General features: G+C 37.4%; 1 protein-coding gene across 1 annotated transcript in view; it reads right to left on the reverse strand.

Moving 5' to 3' along the window:
* Window positions 1-18,309, reverse strand: part of MAGT1 (magnesium transporter 1) — a 60,752-nt gene extending 42,443 nt beyond the window's left edge. The window contains exons 1-3 of the mRNA XM_045470679.1: window positions 18,030-18,309; window positions 8,065-8,234; window positions 3,655-3,772 (exon numbers count right to left, since the gene is read on the reverse strand). Of these exons, the coding sequence (XP_045326635.1) occupies window positions 3,655-3,772; window positions 8,065-8,234; window positions 18,030-18,131 (390 nt within the window). The 5' untranslated portion in view covers window positions 18,132-18,309. The remainder of the gene's footprint in view (window positions 1-3,654; window positions 3,773-8,064; window positions 8,235-18,029) is intronic.
* Window positions 18,310-23,441: the final 5,132 nt, after the last annotated feature.

Consider the following 23,441-nt stretch of genomic DNA (forward strand, 5'->3'; position numbering starts at 1 on the left):
GGAAACTTTAACATCCCACTGACATCAATGGGTAGATCATCGAGACATAAAATCAATAAAAAAAAATTGTGGTTTTGAATGACACATTAGACCAGACAGACCTAACAGATACATATGGGACACTCTATCCAAAAAACCCAGCTGAATGCACATTTTTTTCAAGTGCACGTGGAAAATTCTCCTCAACAGATCATAAATTAGGTTATAAAACAAGTCTCAAAATTTAAGAAGATTGGAATCATATCAGGCATCTTTTCAATCACAATGCAATGAAACTAGAAATCAATTACAAGAAAAAAAACCCATAAAAAACACAAATGCATGGGGCCTAAAACAACCAATGGGTCAACAAATAAATCAAAAGAAAATTAAAGAATACATGGAGACAATGAAAAGAGAAAAATAACAGTCCAAAATCTTTGGGACACCACAAAAGCAGTCCTACAACCTAAACGTGAGACATGAAACCACAAATCTAAAAGAAAACACATAATCTCCTGGACATTGGCCATAGCAACATATTTATACATATGTATCCTCAGGCAAAGGAAATTAAATAAAAAATAAAATATTGGGACTATACCAAAATAAAAAGCTTTTGCATAGGGAAAGAAATCATCAACAAAACAAAAAGGCAGGGGCGCCTGGGTGGCGCAGTCGGTTAAGCGTCCGACTTCACCCAGGTCACGATCTCGCGGTCCGTGAGTTCGAGCCCCGCGTCGGGCTCTGGGCTGATGGCTCAGAGCCTGGAGCCTGTTTCAGATTCTGTGTCTCCCTCTCTCTCTGCCCCTCCCCCATTCATGCTCTGTCTCTCTGTCCCAAAAATAAATAAACGTTGAAAAAAAAAAATTTAAAAAAAAAAAAAAACAAAAAAAACAAAAAGGCAACCTAACTGAATAGAAGATATTTGCAAATCACATATCTAACAAAGGGATAATATCCAAAATATATAAAGAACTTCTATAACTCAACACCAAAAAACCCCCAAATAATCCAATTAAAAAATGGGCAGAGAAACTGAATAGACATTTTTCCAAAGAAGACATATGGGTGGCCAATAGACATATGAAAAGATGCTCCATATCACTAATCATCACAGAAATACAAATCAAAACCAGAATGAGATATTGACTCACACCTGTCAGAATGGCTTGAATCAAAAAGACAAGAAATAACAAGTGTTGACAAAGATGTGAAGACAAGGGAACCCTTGTGCACTGTTGGTGTGGACATGTAAATTTGTGCAACACTATGGAAAACAGTATGCAGATGCCTCAAAAAATTAATATTGGAAATCTCATATGACCCAAGAATTACACTACTATTTACCCAAAGAAAATGAAAACATTAGAAAAGATATATGCGTTCCTATAAAATGAACTACTGGGACCTCCTCAAAATAAAAAGCTTCTGCACAGCGAAGGAAACAATCAGCAAAACTGAAAGGCAACCGACAGAATGGAAGAAGATATTTTCACACGACATATCAGATAAAGGGTTAGTATCCAAAATCTACAAAGAACTTATCAAACTCAACACCCAAAAAACAAAGAATCCAGTGAATAAATGGGCAAAACACATGAATAGACACTCCTCCAAAGAAGACATCCATGTGGCCAACCGACACATGAAAAAATGCTCAACATCACTCCTCATCAGGGAAATACAAATCAAAACCACAATGAGATACCACCTTACACCTGTCAGCATGGCTAACATTAACAACTCAGGCAACAACAGATGTTGGCGAGGATGTGGATAAAGAGGATCTCTTTTGCATTGTTGGTGGGAATGCAAGCTGGTGCAGCCACTCTGGAAAACAGTATGGAGGTTCCTCAAAAAACTAAAAATGGAACTACCCTACGACCCAGAAATTGCACTACTAGGCATTTATCCAAGGGATACAGGTGTGCTGTTTCCAAGGGACACATGCACTCCCATGTTTATAGCAGCACTATGAACAATAGCCAAAGTATGGAAAGAGCCCAAATGTCCATCGATGGATGAATGGATAAAGAAAATGTGGTGTGTATATATATATATATATATATATATATATATACACACACACACACACACACACACACACACACACACAATGGAGTATTACTCGGCAATCAAAAAGAATGAAATCTTGCCATTTGCAACTACGTGGATGGAACTGGAGGGTATTATGCTAAGTGAAATTAGAGAAAGACAAAAATCATATGACTTCACTCATATGAGGATTTTAAGAGACAAAACAGATGAACATAAGGGAAGGGAAACAAAAATTATATAAAAACAGGGATGGGGACAAAACAAAAGAGACTCATAAATATGGAGAACAAACTGAGGGTTGCTGGAGGGGTTATGGGAGGGGGGATGAGCTAAATGGGTAAGGGGCATTAAGGAATCTACTCCTGAAATCATTGCTTCACTATATACCAATTTGGATGTAAATTTTAAAAAATAAAAAATAAAGTTAAATTAAAAAAAAAGAAAAGATATATGCATTCCTATTTATTGCAGAGATATTCATAATAGCCAAGATATAGAAGCAACCCACATGTCCATCGATAGATGAATGGATATAAAAGATATGACATGTATATACACGTGCAGGCACGCACGCGCGCGCACACACAGACACACACACACACACACACCGAACTATTACTCAGCCACGAAAAAGAATGAAATTTTGCCATTCGTGGTAACATGGGTGGAACTAGAGGGTATTACGCTAAGTGAAATAAGTCAGAGAAGGATAAATACCACATGATTTCACTTATATGTGGAATCTAAAATTTTTTTTTTAACGTTTATTTATTTTTGAGACAGAGAGAGACAAAGCATGAACGGGGGAAGGTCAGAGAGAGGGAGATACAGAATCTGAAACAGGCTCCAGGCTCTGAGCTTTCAGCACAGAGCCCGACGCGGGGCTCAAACTCACGGACTGCGAGATCATGACCTGAGCTGAAGTCGGCCACTTAACCGACTGAGCCACCCAGGCGCCCCACTTATATGTGGAATCTAAAAAACACACGAACAAACAGAAACAGACTCAGAAATACAGAGAACAGGGGCGCCTGGGTGGCTCAGTCAGTTAAATGTCTGACTTTAGCTCGGGTCATGACCTCGTAGTTCATGGGTTAGAGCCCCATTTTGGCCTTGTGCTGACAGCTCAGAGCCTGGAGTCTGCTTCAGATTCTGTCTCTCTCTCTTTCTGCCCCTCCCTCACTTGCACTCTCTTTCTCTCAAAAATAAACATTAAAAATATTGTTTTTAAAAACAAATACAGATAATAAACTGGTAGTTGCCAGAGGGAAGGGAGGATGGGCAATAGGTGAAGGAGATTAAGAGGAACAAACTTTCAGTTATAAAACAAATAAGTCACAGAAATGAAAAGTAGAGCATAGGGTATACAGTCAAAATATTGTAATAACATTGTGTGGTGATGGATGGTGAATACCCTTATCATGCTGAGCACTGAGTAATGGATGGAATTGTGAAATCACTATGTTGTACACCTGAAAGCAATACGACATTGTATATCCATTGTACTTAGATAATAAAGAATATATAAATAAGAATTCTTGTGACCATTGAAAAAGATATTCTACTTTATCTATAGTTTATCCCCTACTTAATAAAATAAGCCAAAGATCTTACCATTTGAAATACATCAGAGCCTTCATCAAAATCTACCATAGCAAAAAATATCCTGTTGGTAAATGCACTGGAGTATCGCCAGGAGTTTGCCAGGATCTGAAATTCTTCATCAGCTTGCCTAGATACAAGCAGATTTGTGAAGATAAAACATAAAACATTTTTAAAAGCAATCTAGTTTGTCAGCAGTAAAACAGAGCCAAAGAAGCCATAGCAGTTTTTCCAAAGGGGGGAAATATTTTTAAGAGAGAAAGAGAGGGGAGGAAAGGAAGGAAGAGAGAGAGAGAGAGAGAGAGCAGTAAGGCTCTGCTGACAGGGTTAGGACAAACCTTGGAAAAAAATTGCCACTGTTTTGGCATGAGAGAAGGCTTATCCTAAGTGCTAGGGATTTCAACAGAAAGTAGTTACTCGACTCAGCTTCATACTTTGTGCCTGTTTCTTATTTCAAAGCTCTTTAAGTAGTCACTGGAACAATACAGCTAAGTGTACAACAGCTTTTTTAATACTCTAAATTACTTAAGTGTTTAAAGACAAGGTTTAAGTATTTCCAGAGAAAGAAGGCTATAATAGTAATCCATTTTATAAATCTAATGTGTAACATGCTAGTTAGTAAATAAAAATACAGTCATAGGAATTATTAGGGTGAAAGATAAGAAGAATCTAGGGAATTGAGATTAAGTGAAACCTCAAGTCACGTTTGACTTTTCCCTTATTGCCCAAATGTTTTCAGTTTCCAAGATCTGATCATTCTTCATTGGCAATTATCTTTTACTCCATCCCTTCTAATTAACTTTCATTGGCACCAGCTAAAGTCAGATCCTTAATATTGGACATTAGAATATTAAAATACTGACTCTAGTTTCTCCTTCTCCAATCCTTCTTACACTGCAATATACATCAGTCTTCCTAAATTACTACTTTCCTGAAACTCCTACTCTTCTCAGAAACCACTATTGCTTTTCTACTACCTTAGAACAGTCTCTAAGCTTTCACTGGTCATTCAAGGTTCTTTATCATCTAGTCCTAATAAGGCATCTAGCTTTTATGTAGCCTTACTACTAATCAATCTAAAACAGGATTTCTTAATTCCAGCACTTTATTTACCACTATCTCTGTACCCCTGCACACATTTTTATTTGTAACCAAAATTTCCTACTTCTATCTAAATCTGATCCATCTGTCTAGCCTTAATACAAATCCTTTCTTCTTCAGGCCAATCCCAATCTTCCTATTTTAAGTCCTTCCTGAAATCTTGTAATATTTATTATGTACATAATCCATTTGCTACTTAATTATAAATTGCCTTATATTGTCAGCTAAATTTTCACGTGTGGAATTCATTTCCCTAGCCGTATTATAAAGATAGGCATCTTACACTTCTCATCCTGATAGCACCAAATATATAGTATTATACACATTGCTGTTAACTTTTATTTTTTGAATGAGTTTAGGAAAATGTGAGCTAATATTAAATTTGGTACTATAGAAAGTAAGATACTAATAAACACTTGTCATTAATTTGCATTTAATACAGAATTATGAAGGAGTTTGTGTTTGTTTCCTGATTTTTTATATACTCTTGATTGCTGAGTAAATTATGGAACTAAGAGTGATTTTAGGGGACGCCTGGGCGGCTCAGCCAGTTGAGCATCTGACTTCAGCTCAGGTCATGATCTCGCAGTTCGTGAGTTTGAGCCCCGCGTCGGGCTCTGCACTGACAGTTCAGAGCCTGGAGCCTGCTTCTGCTTCTGTGTCTCCCTCTCTCTCTGCCCCTCCCCCGCTCATGCTCTGTCTCTCTCTCTCTCTCTAAAATAAGTAAACATAAAGGAAAAAAAGTGATTTTAGGGGCACCTGGGTGGTTCAGTCGGTTGGGCATCTGACTTCGGCTCAAGTCATGATCTCGCGATTCATGGGTTCAAGTCCTGCATTGGGCTCTGTGCTGACAGCTCAGAGCCTAACGCCTAATTCAGATTCTGTGTCTCCCTCTCTCTGCCCCTCTCATGTTCACACTGTCTCTCTCTCTCTCAAAAATAAATAAAAAACATTTAAAAATTTTTAAAAAAGAGGGCCGCCTGGGTGGCTCAGTCGGTTGAGCGTCCGACTTCAGCTCAGGTCATGATCTCACGATCCATGAGTTTGAGCCCTGCGTCGGGCTCTGTGCAGACAGGTCAGAGCCTGGAGCCTGCTTCCAATTCTGTGTCTCCCTCTCTCTCTGCCCCTCCCCTGCTCATGCTCTGTCTCTCACTCCCAAAAATGAATAAATGTTAAAAAAAAATTTTTCTCCAAAGAAGACATCCAGATGGCCAACCGACACATGAAAAGATGCTCAACTTCACTCATCATCAGGAAAATACAAATGAGATACCACCTTACACCTGTCAGAATGGCTAACATTAACAACTCAGGCAACAACAGATGTTGGTGAGGATGCAGAGAAAGAGGATCTCTTTTGCATTGTAGGTGGGAATGCAAGCTGGTGCAGCCACTCTGGAAAACAGTATGGAGGTTCCTCAAAAAACTAAAAATAGAACTACCCTAGTTGCACTACTAGGCATTTTATCCAAGGGATACAGGTGTGCTGTTTCCAAGGGACACATGCACCCCCATGTTTATAGCAGCACTATCAACAATAGCCAAAGTATGGAAAGAGCCCAAATGTACATCGATGGATGAATGGATAAAGACGTGGTATATATATACAATGGAGTATTACTTGGCAATCAAAAAGAATGAAATCTTGCCATTTGCAACTACGTGGATGGAACTGGAGGGTATTATGCTAAGTGAAATTAGTCAGAGAAAGGCAAAAATCTTATGACTTCACTCATATGAGGACTTTAAGAGACAAAACAGATGAACATAAGGGAAGGGAAACAAAAATAATGTAAAAACAGGGAGGACAAAGCATAAGAGACTAATAAATATAGAGAACAAACAGAGGGTTACTGGAGGGGTTGTGGAAGGGGGGATGGGCTAAATGCGTAAGGGGCACTAAGGAATCTACTCCTGAAACATTGCTGCACTATATGCTAACTAATTTGGATGTAAATTTAAAAGTAAAAGAAAAGAAAATTTAAAAAAAGGAGTGATTTTAGATTTTATGTTTATTCATAACATCTCTTCAAATATAAGTACTATGGGACCAATTACCTTGACTATCTCTTAACTCTAGGGAGAAAATCCTTTAAGAAAAGATAGAAGTCTTGGGGTAGCATAATGTATATTCTAAAAAAAAAAAAAATTGTCTATTCCTTCACATAGGCCCAGGTTGTCAGAATTTGGAAAGCCTTCAAGATTTTATTAAATTAGTTCTTCACAGGGTAGCTTTGTCATTTCATTTAAAGTGAATTCCCAGACCACACACACTGATCTCAAATATAAGTTAAAAAAAAAACACCAAAAAGCTAAAGCTGTTCTATTTTTCAGTACCCACTATTTGTACTTTTGTTTAAAGAAATATAGTCCTTTTGTTTAAAGTCCTTTTGTTTAAAGAAATATCAATCTTTGTTCCTAAGATCATTCAGAAACAGGAAAATAAAATCAATACACCATTGTTTGATGAAAGTTTAACTGAGATTAGTCACCATTTCCACGGTTTATAATCACAACAAAATAATCTAGAAAAAAATTATAATCTAAATCATACATCTTTGGGGCGCCTGGGTGGCGCAGTCGGTTAAGCGTCCGACTTCAGCCAGGTCACGGTCTCGCGGTCCGTGAGTTCGAGCCCCGCGTCAGGCTCTGGGCTGATGGCTCAGAGCCTGGAGCCTGTTTCCGATTCTGTGTCTCCCCCTCTCTCTGCCCCTCCCCCGTTCATGCTCTGTCTCTCTCTGTCCCAAAAATAAATAAACGTTGAAAAAATAAAAAAATAAATAAAAAAAAAAATAAATCATACATCTTTATTTTCTAAAAATGTTCTCTTGTAATTCCAAATTTGGATATAGCTACCATTATTGCATTAATAATTATCTCTACTTTTGGGTAAACCAGTTAAAAATGTTGGAACTTGTTTCTTCATAAATGAGAGAATACTTGCTTTACTTACCTTCTGGGGTTTGTATAAAATAAGAGTATGAAATTGAAAGCACTTACAAATGATAAAATACTACATCAATGCTACTAGCATACATTTGTATAAGTGACACCAATTTACAAGACGATTATTCAACTTTTACGTTATTCCTATCATGGCTACCAGAATACTTTATCCTTGTTTTTTGTTTCCCCCACTAATGTGGGAAACTAAGAAATACTGTAAAAGGGCAGTAGTATTATGTGTTACTACAGACATCCTAAGTAAGATACAGACATTAATTGTTTATGTACCCACTGAACCAATTTGGTTCTTCTGGGATTGAGAAATGGTTAAAATCTTATGTTATTTAATTTTAAAGTATAGTTGAAAGTTCATACTTGCACACAACACACTGTCTGTGAAGTTGGAGAGCAGTGAACATGACAATAACGGAGTAGTTTCTTGGTGGGGCTTTAACAAGGCGACGAAACTTGTCTCCATTCATTCTTATTACGGGTCTTTTATTGGTCCACTCCATCAGTTGACTAACCTTTTCTGATAACACCATCTAAAAAAAAGGGAGGAGCATAGTGTTAATGCTCTCAACTTGTCATCTGAAGTTCCTTTGAACTAAGCAACTTAAAACCAAGACTAACAAGCAGAGGTACGTAGAAAATGTGAAAGACAGAAAAACAGAATCTACTAATTGGAGCTGATTATGATAATTATTCTTAAAATTCTATTATTTCATAATGAGATTTAATAAGATACTATACTGTTGATGTGAATTACTTATTATTTACTAATAAATAAAATATAAAATCATAAAACCTTTCATTTACCAAAGATTCCAAAGAATGTTGAGTTAAACCAACCAGCTACTTTTTGTATAAGATGTTGCTTCTCAAAACCAAAACAAAACAAAACACACCTATAAAGAAACTGGAGTAGTTAAAACAATCTCAAAAACAAAGAACAAAATTGGAAGAATCACTCTACCTGATTTTAAGGCTTACTATATAGCTACAGTAAGCAACGCAGGGTGGTACTGATAAAAAAGAATAGATACATAGATCAATGGCATAGAGACAAGAACCCAAAAATAGACCTATAATAAGTATAGCCAACTGATTTTTCACAAAGGTGCAAAAACAACTCAGTAAAGGAAGGAGAGCCTTTTCAGCAAACAGTGCTGGAGCAACTGGACATCCATAGTAAAAACCACAAACCTCGAACTAAACTTCACACTTTATACAAAAAACTTAAATTGGATCACATGCTTAAATATAAAAATTAAAACTATAAAAAAATCTTAGGAAGGGGTGCCTGGGTGGCTCAGTCAGTTAAGTGTCCAACTTTGACTCTGGTCATGATCTCGCAGTTCATGAGTTCAAGCCCCGCGTTGGGCTCCGTGCTGACAGATTGGAGCCTGGAGCCTGCTTCAGATTCTGTGTCTCCCATTCTCTCTCTGCCCCTCCCCTGCTCCTGCTCTCTCTCTCTCTCTCTCTGTGTCAAAAAATAAACAAACATTTAAAAAATTAAAAATTTTAGGAAAAAATAAAAAAGGGGCGCCTGGCTGGCTCAGTCAGTAGAGCATCTGACTCTTGATCTCGCAGTTGTGAGTTTAAGCCCCATGTTGGGCATAGAACTTACTGAAAAAAGACTTTTTTAGGAAAAAAAAAATAGGAGAGAACATTTAGGATCATGGGGTAGTTAAAGAGTTCTTAGACCTAAAACCAAAAAGCACGATCCATAAAAAAGAAAAAAAAAAAGATAAACCTCATCAAAATTAAAACTTTTTCTCTAGGAAAAACCATGTTAAGAGGATGAAAAGACAAGCTACAGAGTGGGGAAAAATATTTTAATATCATGTATTTGACAAAGGATTAGTAGCTAGAATATAATTTTAAAAACTATCAAAATTCAACCGTGCCAATACCAAAAATCAAATTACCTCATTAAAAATGGGCACCTGGGTGGCTCAGTCAGTTAAGCGTCTGACTCTTGATTTCAGCTCAGGTCATGATCTCCCAGTTTGTGAGACTGAGCCCCATGTCAAGCTCTTCATGGACAGCACAGATCCTGTTGGGGATTCTCTCTCTCCCTCTCCACCCCTACCCTGTTAATGCTCATTCTCTTTCAAAATAAAGAAACACTTTTTAAAAAAATGGACAGAGAACCTGAATAGACATTTTTACAAAGACATACAGGTGGCCAACAGAAACAGAAAAAAAATGCTCATCACTAATCATCAGGGAAATGCAATCAAAACCACAATATTACCTCACAACTGTCAGAATAGCTAGAATCAAATAGACAAGAAATAACAAGTGTTGGCAAGGATGTGGAGAAGGAACCCTTATGCACTACTGATGAGAGTATAAATTAGTGCAACCACTGTGGAGGTTCTCAAAAAATTAAAAACAGAAATACCATATGATTCAGTAATTCCACTCCTGGGTATTTACACAAAGAAAACAAAAGCACTAATTCAAAAAGATATATGCACCCCTATGTTTACTATAGCATAATTTATAACAGCCAAGATATGGAAGCAACCTAATGTCCATAGACGTATGGATAAGGAAGACATCTAGAAAAATGTTGCTATGGCCTATGTTACAGACTTTACCGCCTGTGCTCTCTTCTAGGATTTTTACAGTTTCAGGTCTCATACTTAGGTCCTTAATCCATTTCGAGTTTATTATGTATAATGCAAGGAAGAGGTCCAGTTTTCCCAACACCCTTTGTTGAAGAGACTTTTTTTCCATTGCCTCCTTTGTTGAAGATTAATTGACCATATAATCATAGGTTTGTTTCTGGGCTTCCTATCCTGTTCCATTGATCAATGTGTCTATTTCTGTGCCAGTGCATACGGTTTTGATTACTACAGCTTTGTAGTATAACTTGAAGTCTGGAATTGTGATACCTCGAGCTGTATTGTTTTCAAGATTGCTCTCACTATTTGGGGTCTTTTATGGCTCCATACAAATTTTAGGATTGTTTTTTCTAGTTATGTGATAAATGTTGTTGGTATTTTGATAGGGATTGCATTAAATCTGTAGTTGCTTTGTGTAGTTTGGACATTTTAACAGTATTTCTTCTTCCAATCTATAAGCATGGGATATCTTTCCATTTATTTGTGTCATCTCCAATTTCATTCATCAATGTTTTATAGTTTTTAAAGTACAGGTCCTAGATACTTCTTTCACTAGCCCTCTGTCTTCTCTAGTATGTGGTTTTATAATGGAGCTTCTCTTTTCACATTTGAGTTGAAAGCTTTCATTTTTTATTTTAATTTTGTAACTTATTTTTCATTTTTGAGCTAGAGTACGTGAGTGGTACAGATGGGCAGAGCAGGGGAGAGAGAGAATCCTAACCAGGCTCCATGCTCAGTGTGGAGCCCGATGCAGGGCTTGACCCCGTGACCCTAGTATCATGACCTGCGCCAAAATCAGGAGTCAGATGCTCAACCACTGAGCCACTCAGGCGCCCTGAGTTGAAAGCTTTCTTGATCAGTGTAAAATCTCTAGTACTGAAGAAACTTCTTCCTTAGGGTACCTTTTATCCATTGTCTACAGCCCATTGTTTGGGTACTAAAAGCTATGGCTCAGAAATAAAAATTTTGTTTTTCTACAGCATCTACACTAAGTCCCACTATACATTCCCCAGATACCCTTTATTTTCCAAAGACATAACCTTCAAAAGTAAAGAATTAAAATGTTGCCCATGCCCTTCATGCCCTTCTATTTATTAATATTTTAAAGTTATTGGTAAGATCCACAAAGAACTATAGTACAGAAAAGTAGGTGGTTTATCAAATGAATTATTCAGAAACTACAAAAAGCAATTGATTTGGAAACAACTATTGCAAATAATTTTTCCACTAACAGTTTTACAAAACATGTAAGAAAACATATCCATTCAGTTTTTAATTTGTATTAAATACATTTATTCACAACAAAATACAGGGTTGTTATGGAAAAAACTAAATTTATAAGGAAAGACTTTTACAATCAAGTAATTTTCCTCCTTCTTGAAGTACACTATATTCTACTCCAATAAAACAAAAAAAAGGAGCAATATTATTCACAATTAAAATACTTACCAACAAAGTTAAGTAAGCTGGAACTCTCTCTTCTCTGGAAACATTTTAATTAGTATGGCCACAAAATAATCCCACTAACAGGAAGTCAATTAATATCTCTAATCCTGTTAGTAATAATCAAGTATGATGAATATTTTAGGGCTACGAAGGATTAAGAGAGCCAAGAAAAGGCAGCGACACAACAGTTTCATTTCACTCTACCTGCTTGCATAATATTTATCTAAGTTAGCTCTAGTAAATTAGACTAAGTCTTAACAACTACAAATTCTCCTACTATCCCTGAATCTCTCTCATGAAAAATAGCATACGGGAATCCATTATCATTTAAAACTAAAATCTGATCCTGCCGTTAAGATTTCTTTTGAATTTCAGAAGTAATAAAGCTAAACATCACCAGTCTGAATTCCTCTAAAACGCACCTCCCTTTCCCACAAAGCTTATCTGATTGTATCTGTGTTCTAGACCATCAGGGTTTATTCATAAAATTTCTTGCTATTTTCAGCTTTTTGTTAATCATCCACTAGTTTTCAGACATTAGTGAAATAAAATTCCTGGTTAAGGAATACATTCCCAACTCCATCACTAAATTAAGAGATTGAACAGATCTGGAAACATATCTCGAAGATAATGACTGAAGGAAAGAGACAATAAGCAGAGAAGAGAGCATTTTTTTTTTGAGAGAGGGAGAGTGTTTGTGTGCACACAAGTGGAGAAGGGGGAGAGGAAGATGGAGAACCTTAAAGCAGGCTCCACGCCCAGCATGGAGTCCAACATGGGCAGTGGGAGGGGGCCTCGACCTCAGCTCCATTTCACTATGTTGAGATCATGACCTGAGCTGAAATCAAGAGTCACATTCTTAGCCAACTGAGCCACCCAGGCACCCCTGAGAATGGAGCATTTTTTGATCCTTAAATGTCATCTGCTCCATTCTCAGTTTACCTAATTTCTGGACAGGGCTAAAATACACCTCTGTCCCCTCTTCTTGATGTTTTAGTTTTGGGGGGTACCTCAATTTGCTTTGCAACTGCTACTAGGCCTTTGGTTCTTAGTAATAAGTTATTTTCTAAGAATCACAAGGGTTGGGGTGCCCGGGTGGTTCAGTCGGTTAAGCGTCCGACTTTGGCTCAGGTCATGATCTCACGGTGCGTGAGTTCAAGCCCCGCGTCAGGCTCTGTGCTGACAGCTCAGAGCCTGGAGCCTGTTTCACATTCTGTGTCTCCCTCTCTCTCTGCCCCTCCCCTGTTCATGCTCTGTCTCTCTCTGTCTCAAAAATAAATAAACGTTAAAAAAAAATTAAAAAAAGAATCACAAGGGTTGAGCATCTGACTTCAGCTCAGGTCATGATCTCCTGGTTCATGTTTTCGAGCCCTGCATCAGATCCTCTGTCCCCCTCTCTGCCTCCCTCTCCCTCCCCCACTCATGCTCACTAGCTCTATTTCTCTCTCTCACAAAAATGAATAAACATTAAAAAAAGAATCACAGGGGTTTTGCACGTGGCAATTTTATGTGTCAGTTCTCAAAGTAATGTCAGAGAATGTAGAAGTTTTCCCAACAATAACCTTCCTTGTCAAAATATGTAGTACTTCTATTTTCTGAATAATATTCGTAAAAATATCACAAAGATATCAACTGAAAAGTAATTTACTACCACAGAGGAACACAATCTTATTTTCTAATATTAATCTAATGTCCTCTATATGCCAGGTACAGCATTAAGCACTTTACAGCCTTCATCATTTAATTTTCACAATATGCATAGAAATAGGCATTTTTGCATTCTACCGATAAGGAAAATGAGACTAAGAGTAACTGGCTAAGGAACACTTGGATTGCATTAACATATATGCTTTTTAAATTTTATAAAATTTTTTGGAAAACTGAGAAAAGAGGGGAGATCTATTTGTCATCCTAGCATTATTATAATCATTTTTATTAGGCTTCAGTATGCTTTGTGCATTCATTGTTTTCCATATTTCATATTATTTCTCTGTTACAGATTCCCAGAAGCAGATCAAGATATATAGATCATTTTATCAAAGGTCATGCTTACTCATTTTTATCATGCTGCCTTCCTAAAATGACACCAGATGCAAGGACAAACAATTTTCCTTCTAGTAAAGGGAGATACAATTCATCAGAAAAATAAAATAAGTCATTTCAAAAGGAACCTTTGTAGCCTAGTAGAGAGGAAAGGGTTTGGAGTCAGACCTGGGGTGAAATCCCAGCTCAGTCTCTAGAGCTGTGCTTCTTTGGGCAAGCTCACATCTCTCTTGTTCAACATCAGTTACCTCTTCCCTCATCTTTCTAAAGGGATTAGAAAGGGTTATTGTGAGAATTATAGATAATGTATATAAACCACAGTGCCTGGCATGTAGAAGCTATTGAATAAATATTATAGAATAAGTCAATGTTCCAGTGAAAACACTGTTATGAGTGTAAATAATCAGATAAGTAGGGTAGCATTACATTTAACAACAACCAGGAGGAACGTGAGAAGTGATTTTTAATTATATTACTTTAGGAAAAGTGTCTTTTTAAAAGGAATACTTAGATTATAAGACTGGACATCACCCTAAAGTTTAAAGCCACATCTATTATGATGGATAGACCTGAGATTAAAAAAAAAAAGAGTGTGGGGGGGTCTGGGTGGCTCAGTCGGTTAAGCGTTCGGCTTCAGCTCAGGTCATGATCTCACGGTTTGTGAGTTCGAGCCCCGCGTCAGGCTCTGTGCTGACAGCTCAGAGCCTAGAGCCTGCTTCGGATTCTGTGTCTCCCTCGCCCTCTGCCCCTCCCTCACTCATGCTCTGTCTCTCTGTCTCTCTCTCAAAAATAAATAAACATTAAATAAATAAAATAATGTTTTCAAAATTGACAAAAAAAGTAAGTGTTCTGCAACAGAACACCTATATTTTTTAATTGTCTCTAAGTAGTATCACAGTTATCTTTTTTTAAACAGCTTAAAACATCCTCAGTTACAGGGGAAAGGGGTAAAAACTAAACCATCTTTACCATCCTATATTAATTCCTTGTTTACTGATGAGAAAATCCAACTTTAGGTTGTGAAATCTAAACAAACTGCAAGTGAAAGAACAGATTCCTGACTCTAAATACACACAATTAATTAACTTGATGTTTATCAAGGACCTTTTTGACATTGATGGATGCCAGGAAACAAAAATTAACTTAAAACTATCTGTATTCAAGATGATCACAGACTATGGGAAAGACTGATATATGAACATGATTATGTGATGTGCTGAATTCATCTCAATTCACCTGGGGGGACTAGGAAAAGCTTGGTTGAGGAAGAAGATAATGTTTGAGCTAAGACTCGAAGAGTAGGAATCCTCAGGTGAATGAGGGGGTGGGATGAGAGAAAAGGAAAATACTCCAGAAGTCCAGCAAATACAGACAGTTGCGAGAAAATACAGAAATATCAAGGAAGGCAGATAATTCAGTATGACTAGTACAGTCATAGTATAGAGAGGAGCTTGGACTGAGATGAGCCTGGAACAAGCCAACCAGGCACAAGCTACAGAAGCCTTTTTATACTTTGCAAAATAGGTTTAAAAGGCTTCCAGATTTTCATGTTAGCATCTCTGGCAACACTACGAAGGATTGGTTCAAGGAAGGATGGGTTCAAAACGACCAGTTAGGCAGTATCACAACAGATTTGCAAGAGTGGTAAGGGTCTGAAAAGTGGGCATGATGGGAAGGAAGTTGGAATCTGATTCCTTTTTAAACTATTTTACTGAGATAAAATTTACATAACATAAATCCACCATGTTAATCATTTTAAAGCATAGAATTCATTGCTGATTCCTTTTCATTTATTTTTTTAATTTTTTAACGTTTATTAATTTTTGAGGGACAGAGAGACACAGAGTGCAAGCAGCGAAGGGGCAGAGAGAGAGGGAGACACAGAATGCAAAGCAGGCTCCAGGCTCCAAGCTGTCAGCAGAGCCCTACGCGGGGCTCGAACTCACAAACTGCAAGATCATGACCTGAACCGAAGCCGGACCCTCAACCAACTGAGCCACTCAGGCTCCCCTGCTGATTCCTTTTTTAAAAAATCTATCTTCTGGGGCGCCTGGGTGGTTCAGTCGGTTAAGCCTCCGACTTCAGCTCAGTTCATGATCTCATGGTTCGTCTCCCCACGTCAGGCTCCATGCTGACAGCTCAGAACCCGTAGCTTGCTTCAGATTCTGTGTCTCCCTCTCCCTGCCCCATCCCCGATCCCACTCTCTCTCTCACTCTCTCAAAAATAAACATTAAAAAATTTTTTTAAATAAATAAAATTTAAAAATCTATCTCCTGCTAGGCACTTCTGCTTCTATTTCAGTGAAAGATTAAATGACTAAATAGAATTTAACTGGTAGAAATAGTAGTTTTAAAAAATCTTCACTTTTCTTATTTAAAAAGGAGTAAGTAGTTACTGTAGAAATTCAGACAATACCAGTATATAATGTAAAAAGTTAAAGTGTTCCCCTAATGAACAATCCCAACTACCCAGAGATAGCTACTGTTAAGATTGTTGTGTATCCTTACAAAGGGTTCTCTATACATACATATGCACTTATATGTAGGTTGGTGGTGGGGGGCGTTGCATAAAAGGCACCTGAAATGTAAAGTATTTCCCGGGGCACCTGGGTGGCTCAGTCGGTTGAACGTCTGACTTCGGCTCAGGTCGTGATCTCACAGTTTGTGAGTTTGAGCCCCGTGTCAGGCCCTGTGCCTAGAGCCTGCTTCAGATTCTGTCTCCTTCTTTCTCAGCCCCTCCCCCACTCACACTCTGTCTCTCATTTGACTATGAATAAACATTAAAAAAAATTTTTTTAAACAATTTAAAAAAGTATTTCCCTGAATCTTGTTACCCACGTAAAAACAGCTTGGAATCCCCCACCCCCCAAAAAAGCCTGTTCACTTCACTATACATTTGAAAACTGTGTTTTTTTTAATTTTCTGCCAACCTAATAAGTAATTCACTTTAACTTCCTGGCTTCTTTTATCGAATAGTTCAAATATTCAGAAGCAGAAAAAAATAGGCTCCTTTAAATTTTTTTTTTTAATTTTGTTTAATGCTTATTTATTTTTGACAGAGAGAGAGACAGAGCATGAGTGGGGAGGGGCAGAGAGAGAGGGAGACACAGAATCAGAAGCAGGCTCCAGGCTCTGAGCTGTCAGCACAGAGCCCGATGTGGGGCTCGAACTCACAGACCGCGAGATCATGACCTGAGCCGAAGTCGGACGCTCAACCGACTGAGCCACCCAGGCACCCCTAAAATAGGCTCCTTTAAATTCAGCTCAGTTGACAAGCATCTGAGACGTTTAAATGGTATTTTAAAAGTGTGTGTACAGGTGTTGTGTACTAGAGGAAGCACAAAAAAAAGTTCCTGTACTACAGGAACTAGCATAAGACTGACTGACCTAGGATTTTAGTCCTTGTTCTGCAACAAATAACTGTTTAAGCTTAGGACTCAGTTTTCCTCATCTATAAAATTAGAGAACATAAATAATATAATTGTTAGTAATCTTGAAATCTCTAAGAGCATATGGCTCTAAGTCATAAATGTTTCAAAACACAATGTTAAAATGCCTTTGCTTGCATTGCTTAACGGTAAGTAAAGAATATTGTATGTCTTCTTCTTGCCAAAGCCAGTAAATTCCACAAAGAGGGAATCTTAGTTTTGTTCACTTACGCACATCAAGCTCCTACAACAGTACCTGGCATATTTGATATTGGCAAATGATTGAAAATGTTTTAAGAGCTTCCATCCCAGTAAATTGTTTCGAATCACTTATTTGGACAATGTCATAATCCTGGCATAGTTTTAGCTTTTCAGTTTAATTCTCACATTCCTGAAGCGAAAATGCTACAAACATACAGCTCTTAGTCGTCTAGAAAGGAGTTGCATCTACGGACTGCAAAAAGTCTACCCCCCGACCTAAAGTCAAACTTCCCTTAGCACCTGATGGGGCCCATACTGAAAGTACTGTCAACACTCGCAACTATGTACATGCACAGGCCTAACGAAGCCAGATTGTCATCTACCCCACCCCTCTCAGACTCTACATCCCCAGAAGACAAGAAGTTACAATTTCTTCTCTCGCGAACCCCATAACTCTTAAAAACGGTGAAAATGGAGCCACCAAAAGACACAGAACCATTGGGGGAAAAGGAATAGGAAAGAGTACAGACCCTCTCAAGCCCCACTATTTGGGAATAGCCTGTGTTGTCGCAAACAGCGTCCTCACCTCCTTCTTTCTTTGGGCAGAAGCTGAGGGAACCCCGTAACTGAGCAGCAGCGCCACCGCCATGTTCGCGGAGACACACCAAAGACACCAACGCGCTGCCATGTTCGCTCCTCTCCCTCTGAGAAGCTAAACTTTCTTCGGGCTCGGTTTGAGGGTCGGGCGTGAGAACAGGCGAACCAGCCCCCTGTCCCTCCTCATTGGTCCAACTTAGCCCTTTTGGGTGACCCTTCACATTACGTCACGGCGCTCTACTGCTAGACGCCCGCTAAAAGACGGTTCACTTCTAATTGGTCTCTGTTAGCCAATAGAAAAAGGATAATCTGGTGGTTTTTCATTGGTTTGCTAAGAATGATTAACCACCCCTTTCGTTTACGAAAAGCTGAGACATTTGATGGATCTTCACAGGCGCATGCGCAGTTGGGAAGCGTTGCGGGGTGTTTTTTGTTTTTTTTTTTTTTTTCTCCCCTAATCCAAAATGGTTTAAGGTTGCTGAAATGGAGTCTTTTCCCCGCTGATTTAGAAGTCCTTGAAACCCACTTTGTTCATGTAATGTTCCAGAGAAAGTGGGCCCAGCCACGTGAATGTTAGCTATCTTATTCCTCATTCTGCCTGTAAAGCTTTTCGAATCAGATGAAAATAGTAAAGGCAGGAAAGCAGAAATACACTTGATATCAATGAGGGAGATTTTTAAAAGAAAATGAGTAAGAGCTTGTTGAATACTTTCTGTGTCCCAGGAACTGTGCCTTGTCCTCTGAACAGAGTGGACGTCAAAGTTATTTAAGTTTTTTTTTCATGAAAATGTTAAAGTTAACGTTCATAATTTATTGCTTTAAAACACCAACAAAGATTAAATTTCAGTTTATAGACAACAAATGCCGTCTTTTTTGTTATTCTGTTTGGGAGATGAGCGCGAAACTAAGGTTGTAAGGAAGCATTTCTGTCTTTTTAGTTTTTGTATCATAGTCCGTTTCTTTAAACATCCAATTCCCCTTATCTAAAAAATAACAAAAATGCTGTATAGCTAAAGAACTTTCCATTTATTTGGTCCAGTTCTGTTTATCATAGTAGGTTGTAAATCTGGGATGATTTAACTAGACAAGAATAATATACTCCAGAGGAAAAATACCAACAAAATAAAATCAGGTGCCTATAATTTGGATTTAATTTCATGGTGTGAAACATGATATGACTACACTTTTAGGCCTTGCTGGAAGTACATGCACATACACACACAGAAAGAGAATTTCATTATGTTGAAGACACAAAGATATGCACATAGAAAGGAAAATGGCTCGTTCTAAAGTGATGAGATGTGATCGAGAGATATGAAAAACATTTTTAAATGTTCACAGACACTAATAATAATAATACAAAATAAAAGTATATGGGGACATGCTGTGCGATTCCATTTATATGACATTCTGGAAAAGACACACTCAAAGGGACAGAGAATAGATCAGTGGCTATCTGGGGTTGGAGGTGGGGAGAAGGGTTGGCTACAAAAGAATCCACACAAGGAGGTTTTTGTGGTGATGGAACTGTTATATCTTTTATTGTTGGAGTGGTGACACTAGGCATTTGTCAAAACTCACAGACTGCTACACCATAAAAGAATGAATTCTACTGCATATAAATTGAACAAGTAAAAATTAAGGTAAGTTTTTAAAGAAAACAGAGAAATCTCACTTATCATGTTGGCAAAAATTCAGTATATGCCAATTTCGAGGCTGTGGGGAAACATGCACCTTCATATAATGCTGGTGGAAATGCAAAATGGTATATCGATAGAGGGTAATTTGACAGCACCTAGCAAAATTACATATGCATTTGTCCTCTGATCCAGCAATCCACTTCTAGGAATCTACTCCAAAAGTAAGAAAATATATGTGTACAAAGTTACTCATTTAGCACTATTTATAACTGAAATGTACTCAAAACCACCCAAATGTTCAAATACAGGAGACTGAACATACTATAGTACATTGTTGGTTCACAAACTGGCCCCCGTACATGCAGGGCAGAGAGAGACTGAAGAAAGAAGCAGACCATTCTAGATTGGTAAGTTTTTTAAATTTTTTAATTATTTTTTTGAAGTATAGTTGAAATGCAATGTTATATTAGTTTCAAGTGTACAACAAAGTGATTTGACAATTCTATACATTATGCAGTGCTCACCCCCATGAGTGTAGTCACCATCTGTCACCATATCATGTTATAACAATATTATTGAGTATATTCCCTATGCTGTACTTCTTACCTCCATGACTTCTTTATTTTACAACTGGAAGATTGTACCTCTTAATCCCCTTCACCTATTTCACCCATCTTACCTCCCCATTCCCCTCTGGCAACCACCAGCTTGTATTTATGAGCCTGTTTCTGTTTTCTGTTTGTTCATTTGTTTTGTTTTTTAGATTCCACATATAAGTGAAATCACATGGTATTTGCCTTTCTCTGTCTGACTTATTTTACTTAGTACATATCCTCTAGGTCCATTCATGTTGTCACAAATGGCAAGATTTCAGGGCACCTGAGTGGCTCACTTGGTTCAATGTCCAACTCTTGATTTCAGCTCAGGTCATGATCTCATGGTTCGTGGGACTGAGCCCCATGTCAGGCGCTGCCCTGACAGTGCGGAGCCTGCTTAGGATTCTCTCTCTCCCTTTTTCTCTCTGCCCCTCCCCTGCTGTCCTGTTCTCTCTCTTTCACTCAAAATAAATAAACATTAAAAAAACAAATGGCAAGATTTCATTTTTTATGGCTAAGTAATATTCCACTGTATATAACACGTTTTCTGTATCCATTTATCTATCAATGGACACTTAGGTTGTATTTTTAATAAGCAAGGGAACTTACTTGTGAGGCTTATCTTGGGCAGCTGCAAAATGAGTAGAATTCCTCCCCTGCCCACCAGATCTCAAAAGGCCTTAACTGGGTTCAGTCATGTATTCTGTACAAGTGGTCTCAACAATAACTTACTCTCAAGGTTATGTCATTAGAATAGCTCTCATTGTGGAGATAGTAAGCATAATGTACATTCCAAGAATGGGGTTTGAGTGAGGAGTATCTGATTGCCTGGATCCAGTTCGCAGGTCAACGATTACCTCCTCCAACATAGATAAACAACATTGAGTATTTTACAGATATATATATATATATATATATATAAAGGTAAATGATATGGATTTTCAAGATCTATTGTTAAGTGGGAAAAACCCAAAGTACAAAGGAATATACATATTTGCTACATTTCTGTAAAATAGAAGAAGAAATAAGAAAATATACACATATTTGCCCATTTTTTGCAAAAGGAAACACAAAAAAAAGTTAAACCAGAAATTAATGAAATTGGTTATCTATAGGAGGTGGAAGAAATGGAGTGGAACAGTTATGGGAGGGAATGACACTTCTCTAAGTATACAAGTGTGTATAGTTTTGACTTTTGCAATAATGTAAATATTTATAAAATAATCCAATTATAAAAACCAAATCATTTGGTTTTTCAAGATGAAAAATGTTCTAAAGATGAATCGTGATGATGATTGCACAAAAATGTGAATGTACTTAACGCCACTAAACTGTACACTTGAAAATTCTTGAAGGTAAATATTATGCTATGTATATTTTACCACAATTTAAAAAATAAATTAGACGAGTGCCTGGCTGGCTTAGTCGGTTGAGCATGAGACTCTTGTGAGTTTGAGCTCCACATTGGGTGCAGAGCTTACTTAAAAAAATAATAATTTAAAAGATAAAATAAATTAGAAAAAATTTAAATCATATCAGTAAGAATGTGGGAAAACTTAAATTGAATATAAACAGAAAAAAAGAGAGCTTGACACTATTTCAAATGAAAAACAACCACGCTATGATGGCCCCTGGGTGGCTCAGTAGGTTAAATGTCCAACTTCATCTCAGGTCATGATCTCATGGTTTGTGAGTTTGAGCCCCACATTGGGCTCTGTGCTGACAGCTCAGAGCCTGGAGCCTGCTTCAGATTCTGTGTCTCCCTCTCTCTCTGTCCCTCCCCCACTAGCACTCTGTCTCTCTCTCTCAAAAATAAATAAACATTTAAAAAAATAAAAAAAGAAAAAAGACAAAGAAAAACAACTATACTAAAGAAAAAAACAAATCTGAATAATTTATGAACACAGGACTTTGATTATACACCATTAGTCGAAAAAGAAAAAACCCTACAAGCAAATCTTGAACTCTTCTAAGTAGATTTGTTTTTCATAGTGATATGAGTATTGTATATAATATATTGTATATAATGTAATATGTATAAACACTGATGTTATTGAAAGCCAGGATTCTCACTATGGAAGAAGGGAGATACAAATATGAAAGGGGGGAAACTAAAAAAGAACTTTTGGGGATTGGACTGGCATTGGACGTATTAGTATAAAAATATTATTCATAACATATATTCCTAGCCCTATTTGCTGAAAGGACTAGAAGCAACGACACTCCAATATCAATGAGCGTACTTGGCGCCGAATATATGTTGCTAAATAACATCTCTAAAAAAAATAGGGCTCCTTAGAGAAATGGCTGGTTCCAGTACCATGGCAGGGAAAGTACAAGATGAACCTTGAACATCTTATGTCAGAAAATAAACACATGATAAAAAAATAATGAAGTCATGTAAAAAAATACATAGAAACCAGGTTGAATGGAATCCTACTGTTCACATCTGGGACTATTGATTATTAAAATAAATCATGCTAGTAATGGATTATAGCTGTTGAATCCACAAATCCATACTGATAATGAACAAATAAAATGGAGGAGGGGATAAAATTCCTCCCTACAGCAGAACACCCACTATTAAATATAGAAGCAATGATAGTTAGAAAGTCACCATTTGAAACTTTCACACTAATAATTTATTTAGGCAAAAATCATCAATGGATACAATAACTAGTGGGTGAGATTTTGATCAAGAATAGGATATTCACATGGTCTCAATGTATTTTTCACATTACTTATTACAAAGGAAAAAAACCCCAGTAACTTTAGTGTAGGAACTTGGAAGCCACTCTTTGGACCAGATGATTAAAGTTGGCAATAATGAGACAATTATAGGACACTGTATGCTTCCTGATAAGATGCCCTAAGAAGACACATCTGTTACGTAGTATTCCTGCCAGAAGTGCATAAATTGAATTCAATCATGAGTAAACATTAAGCACACACAATTTGTGGGAATTTTTACAAAATAATTGGCCTATACTCTTCAAAGATATTACAGAGCACAGACCTGTGGAGTCAGAAGGTCCATTACCAGTTCTTCCACTTACAATTGACTAATCTTGATCTTCTACTAGTCACTTAAGGATTATGCACCTCACTTCCTTCACATGTAAAACTGAGAGAATAAAGATTACTGGTAGTGACAAAAAAATTAAT

The sequence above is a fragment of the Leopardus geoffroyi genome, chromosome X (genome assembly GCF_018350155.1).
Source record: "Leopardus geoffroyi isolate Oge1 chromosome X, O.geoffroyi_Oge1_pat1.0, whole genome shotgun sequence".
Classification (NCBI taxonomy): Eukaryota; Metazoa; Chordata; class Mammalia; order Carnivora; family Felidae; genus Leopardus; species Leopardus geoffroyi.